General features: G+C 39.9%; 1 protein-coding gene across 2 annotated transcripts in view; it reads right to left on the reverse strand.

The window, feature by feature from the left end:
- sbf2 (SET binding factor 2) overlaps positions 1 to 8,599 on the reverse strand; it is a 92,824-nt gene extending 84,225 nt beyond the window's left edge. For both annotated transcript variants that reach the window (XM_023410834.2, XM_023410833.2), the window contains exon 1: positions 8,444 to 8,599. In XM_023410834.2, the coding sequence (XP_023266602.1) occupies positions 8,444 to 8,498 (55 nt within the window). In that variant the 5' untranslated portion in view covers positions 8,499 to 8,599. The remainder of the gene's footprint in view (positions 1 to 8,443) is intronic.
- Between the last annotated feature and the right edge of the window lie 3,205 nt (positions 8,600 to 11,804).

The following is an 11,804-nucleotide window of genomic DNA, read 5'->3' on the forward strand; positions in this document are numbered from 1 at the left end:
AGGCGGGGGGGGGGGGGAATTTATTTATTTATTTTTTGGCAGAAGCTGTTGAAACAACAAGAACAAAACCTGTCCAAAGCCCACGGCACGCGTGTGCATGTTTAAGAGTATGGCTCATTTCCAGCTTAATACAGCACAGACTGTGTGTGGTACAGCAACATGTTTTCCAACTTTCTGATGTATATCTACATATATGATGATTTTTATTTCTGTAATGGCTTTAGTGGCATATTTATTACAACAATAAATATGAACTAACGAGCCATTAATAAGTGGCGTTACAGATTTGCACAGTCCAGTACAAACATTTTGAGCATATAAAAAAAATCTATTGTGAACTGTTGTGGGATTTATCAATGTTTTCTTATTACCAAAATAAGAAAACAACATTTACGAGTGGTCCCGACCGCGCCATGATAGCCACAAAATCTTATTGAGGTTTGTAGCAGGTTCCAGGCCATAAAGCTGCTCATAAAATACAATTGTTGAGAAATATCAATTGGATGGGGTATTACTAGTATTAGCCAAATATGTTAAAAATATAATGTAAAATAGACATCACACCAAGCCTATTCAGGGCTGTCATGTACACTAGTTCTACCGTCTGTTTCTCGCACTTTTGATGAATTGACTTAAATTTTACATACGCTAGACCTAAGCTTAGACTGTGCTGTCATCTGCAGGCTGCATTGTAGTCAACATCCAATACTTTTGCCATTTGCATGCCCCAGTGCTCTGATAACACAGGTTGCCCCGACAATGACCCATTAAACATTAGGCCAAATATTGGAAGTAAAAAACAATTCTGGACTCATAATATTGTTCTCACTTCTTAAGCTGAAACCAATTGATACCAACACAGTTCTGACTTACCAGTGTATTGTATGTTTATTGATGCCATTTTATAAATTAATACTCAAATTAATCAAAGTTTGATCAAATTGAAAGGTTTTAGAAACATTAGTCAGTCATTGTGTCATTCCTTTCTCTGCAACTTCCTACTGAGACTTCAGCTATTAGGTCAGTATTGACGGCCCCTCATACACACACGTACATGCACGCACACACACATACAGTTGTTTCACCATCCCTGTGGGGTTCCTGTGCATTTCTTAACCTTATCCTACCTTTAACCTAAAACTAACCTTAAAACATGTCTTCACCTTAAAATTTTGTGACTTCCATCATGCAGACTTACTTTTTGTCCTCATAAGAAATACAAGTCCCCATAATGTGAGTTTGCAACTGAAATACCTGGAACACACACACACACACACACACACACACACACACACACACACATATCTGATTTGAGCGACTTAGAAAGATTGAATGAACCTAATAATTTATCACTGAGTTGCATGATTTAGCATAGTTTCAATGACAAGTGGAAAACCACAGAGTTAAAGTTGTTAGTCTTTCTTGATTAGAGCAGATGTTTCTCCTCTTGGGAAAAAAAGCTCCATTCATCTCCTTGATTTATCTTACTGCTGTTACTGATGATTGAATCAGCCAAATGCTTATTTTACCATGTATGGAGAGGCCACCAGTGGACTCTGCTGGTTGACGTAACATTCACGTCAGCCTGTAACCTGATTTTGGCACACAGGTGGAGTATCCTGGAACCAGTCCACAGGTATCGCTTCTCTTTCCTCCACACCAATATCAAGATCGGAGTTTAAAGGGAAAATCCATTCCAATACTAATTTACATTTCGCCATTACAGCAATTAAGATATCAAGGATGTCGTCATGTCCATGTCACGTAATCAATGACTGGTTCTGTGTTATCATAGATGTTTTGTTGGACATATTGTATCCAAATGAGTTTGGGTTGAATGTAGAGCTTTCAGCAATGCATCAGAAAATGTGAATACTTCCCAGTAAGATCACCACAGATGCTGTCATATTGCCTTAATCTTTATTCCAGCAGCTCACTTCACTTGAATATTGAGTCCCTCACTCTGCTGTTTAGCTCAAGGACAGACCTATTTTAAATATACTAATTAAAACTGAGCTGCGCAGTTTCACAGAAGCAGACTTGTCCTTTAAGATCATTAGTGAAGTGTTGGAAAATCCAGTCTGAACTCAAGGGTGACCATCATCAGGAAACTAAACTGTTCTGAATGATCTATGTATATGATATGCAAAGGAAAATGCCAAGGTGTTGTTTGCATGGCAAAAGGCTATCAGAGATTAGGAAACTGATGTCCTCATAATGATCTAAATGAGGAAGCTTTCCAGCCTCCACAGACAGCTACAGAGCAGGAAAAATCTGTAAAAAGATAGCGAGTCCTAAATGTCATGCCCAGGTCAAAATGTTGGGAGGAAAGATATATTATCCGGGAGAGGAGTTTCTCAAAATCAAAATACCAGATACAGATGCTGTTTCTCCAGCCTTCCCTTTGCTGATGGCTACAAATACATAAACCTCCGGCCTTATTCTTGTGAACACCAGTCGCAACTGTGCATATGGTGGCTAACAGTTCATCCAAGAAAATTACTTTCCCTTTCCAGCTTTCAGAGACAATAAGATGCAATTCATTTCACGGCCCCTGGTTCCATCTGTGGATATATTAATCCTATCCAGACTAGTCTGAGTTCAGAACCACGTCTGAGTTCAGAAACACGTCTGAGTTCAAGAAATCCACACTGAGTTCATTTTAGTTCAACACTGTATCTGTTTTAAAGATGTAGATATATATTGCAGTCATACAGTTATTAAATCTCATCAGATTGAAGAAATGGTAAGCCTGGTTCAGAGAGGGGGTGACGTAATGGTTCATAGGATTTTGTTTTTTTTCCAACTGTATTAATATGACTAAGATGTTTCCTGATATGAACTTTAGCATAATTTGCATTCACCGCAGGCGTCGGAAAGCACTGATTGTAAACCTTATCAACAGACTGAGAGTAGTGTAACAGTAGCCAGTGGAGTTTCCCCACATATCAACTTTAAACTTTACAACATTGAGGAAGGAACTCCTCCATTGTGGTCAGGATGCCTCTCACTACCAAGTCTGAATCCAAATGACACACTGCCAAATGTGGAGTTAAAAAGTAAACAATCAATGAAGGCAGAAAATCCAAGATGTCAAATAGAAGTAAATCAATTCCACATCTGCCATCATACCCGGAGTAACAACATTGATGTGACACCTGTGTTTACCACAAGCAACTTCTCGGTGCTGAAATAATACTGACATTTGCCACTGGTGGCTGTCTGAAGAATGTATGAAAGCCTTATTTTTCTGACAAAATCCCTAGTCCCCAAAGGACAGATGGGAAAAAGTGAAAGTCAAAACGAAAGTGAATGTTTTTCAACAGAAAGAACTTAAAGATCATATGAAGGTTGTTATTACGGCTGTTATTGTGTGATAATCAGCCTATAACAGTGTTGGCAACACTTATTCATTAGCATTAGCATAGCATTTGTAATCACCCAACTAACACCAAGTAAACCAATTACTCATTTCTTAAGTACATGCTAAAATGGTAGATTTTATAGGTGTGCTTTCCTGAGGTAATTTCTGCATCTTAAGCTCATCTCATAAATTATCAATTGGCAGCAACTTTGCACTGAAATCTAAAACTTTTTACAATTATCACTATGTGTAAGCAATTAAATACAAGATTATATACAGGATAGATAATAAAGATATATACATTGTTTTCAGAATGTAGATTGACAGTACAGTTATTAATATTCCACTATCCATAATATCCAACAACCAATCTTGTAACAGACAGCAGTATATGTCCATTTCATATGTCACCGGTGCAGTTTTTAATAACAGATCCATGATGCACCTATGCCAACATTAATTTTGAGATATAAGGGGTGATATCACCAAAATACAATAAATATGGAGAAACCCATTGCAAACTGCTCATTTGACATAAATTATCCTTAAGTCACAACAATCTACTCAAATAAACACGGAGCAGAACACCATTTCAACATATGTTTATGTAGCTGCTGATAAAAGAGGAGACAACTTTAGTTGAATAACTAATGATTTAGAAAGCCAACCACAACACATGGCAGCACTTCAAGATCCGACATCTTCAACATGGAATCAACATCTCCAGCTGTTGGAGGAGACGGTCTCTAAAGTCAGTGTATCCAAACAATGTTTACTTTTTGGCATTACTTGGCCAAATGTTGTACTCACTAAGTTAACATATGACTCTTAGCCATCACCACAGCATAAATAAACGCCTGTCAAATATAATCTTGGCCTGATTATCCGGAGTTAATGCTTTGTTGAGTTTTGTTCATGCAACATATTCTTAGACAAAGGCTCAGAGAGTTTATAAATATAAAAATGCAGCCTCTTGATACGGGCTCCAGGCAACTTACTACACAACATTCTGACCGAGTGCAAAATTATAGGAGTTTAAGTTACGAGAAACGTGTCATTTTATTCAAACTGAACAAATTAAAAAGCATACACTTTCATATTCTGAAATAGGAGAGTTAAGATCTCCAGATTCAGATTTTCATTTCACGTTCCAATCAGCAAAAGCTGCAAGAAAAAGTACAACGTTTAATGCCATCAGTAACATGCAGCTAAACTGCGCGGGCGTTTTCTGAGATGAGTAGACCATCGTTATTTTCGGGAGCCAGCCCAAAGCCAACAGACGCGTGAGCATGAGTCAAACAGTACTTGAAGCTAATCAAAAAGAAAGTGACACTATGAACCCCAACCGATTCAGACCAACACAAACTTGAAAACCACTTCAGAGCCTAGAGTGAAAGTCAAGAAATTTTCTAATAACAGAGTTAAGTTTATAGGTTCAGAGAAAAAAAACCATCAAGACAACCCGCAGACAAACCAGCATATGCCATGTACTAAGTAAAGTAAGCAAGTAAGCAAAAATAGTGGACAAAACCTTTTTTTTCTTTCACCAAACCACTTTCCTTGTGAGTGTGCCAAGAGAGCCGGCACAAAAAAACAAACACTCTTTAAGAAGTTGTAACAGAAAGTAAATTCATGAAAGTTTTGGAGGATAAAACCTAGCATGGACTCATTCTTAGGACATTATTAAAATGATGCTTTAAAAGGCATTAATGAATTTGAGTCATGCAACATTACAGTGCAGGCTGATAAAGAAACTACTCCACATCTGAAGCTTGCACGCTTGCATCTCTACAGATACACATCTTATAATCTCTGCAGATGAACATCTTATGACACAAGGCGATATCACGCAGTCAAAAAAATATCAGCAGATGGAAGTATTTTGCTTTTGATCATTTGGAAGTATTTTTTTGTTATTTTGCAGGACTGTGCGATGTTACGTAAGCCATTCCCCAAATCCAGACCAGAAAATCCAGACCGTAAAGTCACACAGAAAAGAGATTGGGCACAGTGTCTGTGAAACACATTCCAAAGGCAGTTTGATTCAATACAGAGTGATAATATCCATCCAATAAACTGTTTGACAAAAGCAGCTGGGCAAATTCCTCTTTTTCACTTGGCAAATTACAATTTATGGTTAACAGCACGCCAAGCCGTACATGTCCCCTTTCCAGTGAAGAGAAACGGGTGTTCTACAGCAAAAGTAAAATACATAATACAGAGCAGCTTCAATACAGACTGCATCCATCTAAACCAGTGTTTTCACATTCCAACATTATTCATGAAAATATTTCCAAGCTCTGTGGCTCATGACATTGGCCCCCAGGGAAGCAGACGCTGGTCAGATTTCTGATGAAAGAACCAAGTTCCCTTTAATCATGCTCACCATTGCATATTATTTTTCACATATCTGAAGCACTAAAATGACAACAGTGTACCTGCTATAGGCTGACAAAAAACTATAGTATTAGAAGTTTCCCCACATTTTGTTTTTTGTTTTAAATCACTTCAGTCTGTTGCACCAATGATTTGACCATTAGTTATGTGACTTTCAATAAATTTTTCTAAATAGGTCACCTGTCTCACAATTAAATTATCACAAAGTTCTTGCCGGAGACATATACCCTGGATTTATATTCATTCCCAAAGGGCAAAGAAAAGTAAGAAAAAAACAATAAAGGCAAGTTAGTAAAACTGGGTCATGCAAGTGCAAAGTAACAATCTGAAAAGAATTTGGGATTTTTACTACATAGCACACACCTCTGAGTGACTGTCTCTACTATTCCGCATGGAAACTTCACTGCACTGTCTCTACCTGTATTTCCCACTCCACAGCATCCCGCATCACCCAGAGAGAAGCTTCATCACCACTGATACTGTTACTTCTGCCTGTAGCTAAACATCAGGCTTCTCCTACTTTAAAAGCAAAGTTTTCTGTTTATTACAGAGGTTTTTAAATTTACATTAACAATACTACTCCTATTCAATTCACCAATTCTAACAATGAAAACTGGCATTTTTTAAAAAGGTATAGATTCAGTCAAGTCACTGAGGCTGATGTAGTTTTGACAGTGCAATTCTATCCCACTACAAACTGGAACTGAGCCTATTCCTCAACAGATTGCATGCTTAGTGTTATTTCCAACTGATCCATCAGTAGTAATCTAACAATGAGAATTGGGTCAGGCCAGCGGAGCAAAAGCCAGAGCGGCGCAGGAGGATTGGTGATGACCCACGTAGGGATCCCTGGTTTGAATTAACGAGCAAGGTGGACGGGAAAAAATCTGTTGTCTAGACAACGTATTGCACATTACTGTGACCAGACTGGCTCCTATAAGCCAACTTCACCGGGAAAAGGCATGTCTGTGAATAGTTAGAAACAGTCATCATTTTATTTTCCTCTGTATTTCAAATGTATAACGCCTTTTTTAATTCTCTAGTTCTGAGAAAATCACTCCCACTTACAAAGAAGGGCATCTCAGCGTAGCTCCCAGCCCAAACCAACATATGATATGCTTCGTTACACTCAGCAAAACATAACAACAGCAGACAAATACAATTCAATAAGGAGAGGGGGATCATTTTTGTCCTCCAGAGAGGCTTACATGTGGATAGGACATAAGCCTGTTACAGTGTCCTAATCAACCACATTTTGAGATGGGAGACTTTTATTGCTTGCTCTCTCCACAGACGACTTCATCATCATCAGTAGCCAGTGGAGAAAAAAATAAACTCGTGGTCCCCGTGTCTTCTTGTGGCGAGACGGTCTGAATGTGAATCCATTCAGACTCTTCTGGTGACGCCAGGAACATTTTGTCCCTGGAGCACAAAAAATTCATTTGTCAGTTGGCGCTGGGATGCACAGAGCTGATGAAAGACACTGTTTACCTATTGTCCATAGCAAGCCGTGGCGACTAAGAGGATTCAGCTGCTCTGGCCCCCTCTTTGACACACATGGTGCTGGATGGATGCCACTGAAAGAGGCTAAGAACTTCAATTTGTTCCCTTATGGCAGATTAGCTGAATATCTTTACTTTCTCCAGGTTGCCCACGGAGCAACAGCTCTTATTGGATCCTAACAACAAGAACAGTGGCAAAAAATTGTGCAGGTGTGAGCTACTTACAAATATCATTTATCATTTGGGGAAATTAGAAATGTGAGGACTCAACGTCTGTGCAATGCCAAAAGGTTTTCATCAATTCGTGTATAAATGTTTGGAAATGCGTGCAAAGCAGTTCCCTGTTTTGGATGAAAAGAATGTGAGGCTGGACCTGAGGCACAACATTTAAGTGGAAGCATGGGGAGCTTCCTGTCCCACTACACAACAGTGGAGAGGGAGAAGAGTGCAGAGGATCTGGCTGAGCGCAAGGACTGCCTTTCCTCGCAGCTGTGTAACGTTACGCCCATCATGAAAAAGTTGAGCAGTCTTCCGGCAAAAACAAATCAAACACAACAAATCATTGACAAGTGCGGCTGCAGCGGGTAAAAATAGACCCAAAACAGACCGTGCAGGGCAGGCAAAGTGCACGACCACCGCTACCAACATTGCGCAACAAAAAATACAAAACATGGATGCAAACGCTGGCTCCCGTTACCAATACTGACCTCGATTGTGTCAGCAAAAACAAATATGACCAAGGGGCAGCCAAATTTGATATGGTCTTTTGTTAGCGTTACTCATCAAGTGGTTCCATTAGCTGACAGGGAAACCAGCCTCCGGACCTGACAGGAGCACGATCAACAGGGACAGGATGTGACTGATTTTGAATCCATGAAAACTTTCGACTGATCCAAGTCAAATACCGCAGCGAGTCGCGTGTAAAGATCCAATGGCGACTTGCCATCAGGCGTGTGCTTGATCTGGAAATACATGCCCGCCGGACCATTTTCAGCATCTGGCCGGTGAATGAGAGAAAAAAAAAGAAAGTGTTTCCAGTCTCGGCTGGTAGCTGTGTGGCTAGCGTTAAGCTAAGCGAAAAGCTATCTAGCATCAATATCAACCACACACTGACTGACGGCCTGGACACAAACCTCAGCTTCACAGTTCAATCTGCGAGCCGCCTCGCCGCCAAACTTACCAGCTTTTTCCTGATCGTATCCCACGACAATAAAATAGTCAGCCAATCTAGCCATGTCTGCTGCTTTTCCCGAAATATACCAACACAATTCAGCATTTTTCCTTCTTCCAAAGCACAGCCATGTTTGACAGAAGGAGTGTCACTGCGCTTGCGTGCAGGAGCGGGAGCAATCCATGGGCGTGGGCCCTTGAGTTTACAAATGCAGCACTGTGTCCCAACAGAGCCTCTTTTTGGCCCTAAAAGCATAGGGACCCCTCCTTTTTTTGCAACAAAGACAGCCAAACAGACAGCCACCACACCAGAAATATACTGTGTTTTATTGTAACTGCGGGAAAAATATTGATAACAATGGCACAGTGGCAAACCTGTTATCATAAAAGTGGTTACTACCTGGTTACTGCAGTAGATGAGAAAAGCTGTTCCCAAAGACTGTTATGGATTGCTGACAAATATTCACTGAAATGATTGATATGGTTAATAAATAAATGTTTTATACCACATCCCAAAGATTTTCTTTTGGATTCAGATCTGGTGACTGGGGAGGCAACTTATCGTCAGGTTCATGAAAACAGTTTGAGACAACTTTTGCTTGATGACATGGTGAATTATCATGTTGGAAGAAGGAAAATTGTGGCCATAAAGGGAAGCACATGGTAAGCAACAAAATCCAGACATGCTGTGGTATTCTAACAATGATTGAGTGTTATTAAAGTCTAAAGTGTGCCAAGAAAACATTCCCCACACCACTACACCACCACCACCAGCCTGGACTGTTGACACAAGCAGGTTGGGTCCATGGATTCTCGCTGTTGATGCCAAATTCTGACTCTACCATCTGCTGCCTCAGCAGAAATCCAGATTCATCAGACCAGGTGAGCCTGTGTCCACTGCGGCCTCAGATTTCTGTTCTTGGCTGACAGGACTGGAACCCTCCGTGGTCTTCTGCTGTTGTGGGCCACCCGCCTCAAGGTTTGACATGTTGTGCTTTCTGCCCACCACAGCTGTAAAGAGTGATTATCTGAATTACTGCAGCCTGTCAGCTCCAATCAGTCTGGCCATTCTCCTCTAACCTCTCTCATCAACAAGGTGTTTCCGTCCACAGACTTGCTGCTCACTGTATGTTTTTTTGTTTTTCGCGCCATTTTCAATGGAAACTCAAGAAAATCCCAAGAGATTGTCAGTTTCAGTTTCAGTTTCCAGTGTGAAACTAACAATAATGCCAGGGTCAAAGTCGCTGAGGTCACATTTTTTCCACATTCTGATGTTTCAGTGAACATTAACCGAAACTCCTGACTTGTATTGCACTGCTGTGATATGATTGGCTGACTGAATAACTGCACAAATAAGCAGGTGTACTGGTGGTTCATATATATAATAAAGCGCTCGATGAGTGTAGTGTTATCAGAAAGACTTTGTTCCAGGGACACTTCATTGCAACAAATGTTTGTTAAGCTCTGGGCTACACACAGCTTTAATTGGAAGTCTGAAACCAGCAAAGCGAAATGCTAGCTATAATACAGTGTATTACTTAAACGCAAGGAGCTGAGATTCTTTTCTCCCCTTCATGTGAAAGAAAGCTGTCCAATTTAAACTCCCATTTTTGAATACTTCAATTTTGTGGTGCTACAAGAGAAACAATATTCTTGGTGCCATCACAGACATTTCTTTTTTTTTTAAAATTGGTCTATGAAGCTGAAGGTGGTAGTGATTTGAGTTAGTTAGTTAGATGCGTGATACTGAATATTTATGAAAACTGGTAAAGCTAACACAGGAAATAGCACATGTAAACCACTGCTTCAGCTAAAGTGTGTGAGAGAAACAGACAAATCACAGTCACTGTCAACAATAGCAGGAGCACAGCAAATTCCACTGTATCTACACTTCACACCCTTTTTAATGTCTCTCTCTAATTTGTTATTGTTTTAGCTCTGTTTTCTTTGTCTCTTTCTCGGCCCCATTTATTGTTATTGCTTGCTAGTAAAAGGAAGATGAAGACAGAGGTAGTCAAATAGTTGAAGCTGTGCCAAAACATGAAGAAATACAGACCAGGTGTCTGCATACGGTGTTTTGTTGTCACACAAGAATGATGGCAAAGTCATGGGATGCCAAAGAACACACACTTCCCGGTGACATTTCAAGGTTCATCATGGTATTATAACAGTTATGAATCATCTGCCTAATTTGTGCCTTTGGGGCTCACACCCTCATTTTACTGGCACACACAACATTAATTGCTCAGGTTCCCCGCCCTTCGTACCTGCTCACACGTAGAGTATAAGGTCGTGCAAAAACCCTCCGATAACAACTTCATGGAGGACGAGCAAAGGATTGCTATATAAGGAGCCAAAAAGCAACAGCAGAACTTTGCAGGCCTGATTGCACAATCTCATGTTGTAAACTCTGGTAAGGGGATTACTTGTCTGCTGGAGGCAATTATCATTACAAACTGCGTACAAAACATTCACTGGTTCACAGCACATGTGTTTGATATTTATGTATTTTCTTTTTGTTTGAAATATGACACCGTGTATGGAAGGAGGTTACAAGCGATATAAATCAACTCAAGAAGGTTCTGTGTCAGGGACTAAATACAATAATCTAGGATATAGTGCAGTGGAATGTCAATTGTTAAGTTCCAAAAATTCTGTTGAAAACAAACTGAAACAAAGATCTAAATCAAAAATGAAAGCTTTGCTTAGAGCTACTCGATGGGACTAATTTACAAAACACTGTGTGGAAATCTTAAACACTGGAATTTCTACACTGATAAAACTATATGTTTTTTCTCCGGTATTCACAACATTTCATACACTGAATGTGAGGGAGTATATACTCTGTTTCTGAGGTGTAGATTACCTCTTCATAACAATATGTCCATTTCAGATATAGACATGCATCTACACTAGCAGAGCGACAATAGGATGGAGGCTGTGATAAACAAAAGTTGTTACCACCCCGGTGTGTCATTTCTAACGGCCTGTTCTTTGTATTTTTGCCCCAAGGGGTCTTATCCACATTTGCCTCATGAGCCGCTCTGACAGGGCTGTTATTTTGAGCTTTTCAGAATAAACAGATTTTAAGTGCTCTGATTTGAAATATCTTCTTTCTGTGTTGCTTTCAGTTATCTAGCTTTAATATGAACACACATGGACATAGTGTGGTCATGTAGAACATGCATTACGGTTTAGAGTGACTCAGTATACTGCCCATCCCATGAGATCGATTAATGTTGGGGGATAATGTCCTCTATGACATGGGGGTAGACTTGATGGCTCTCCCATCATCACCTGACACATTCTTGTGTGTGAATTCCAAGGGCGAAAAGTGAAGTCATATTACTTATAATCTATAACAGCAACAA

Source organism: Seriola lalandi, unplaced genomic scaffold (genome assembly GCF_002814215.2).
Source record: "Seriola lalandi dorsalis isolate HSWRI2012SDOR001 ecotype SW California unplaced genomic scaffold, Sedor1 jcf7180002054440, whole genome shotgun sequence".
NCBI lineage: Eukaryota > Metazoa > Chordata > Actinopteri > Carangiformes > Carangidae > Seriola > Seriola lalandi.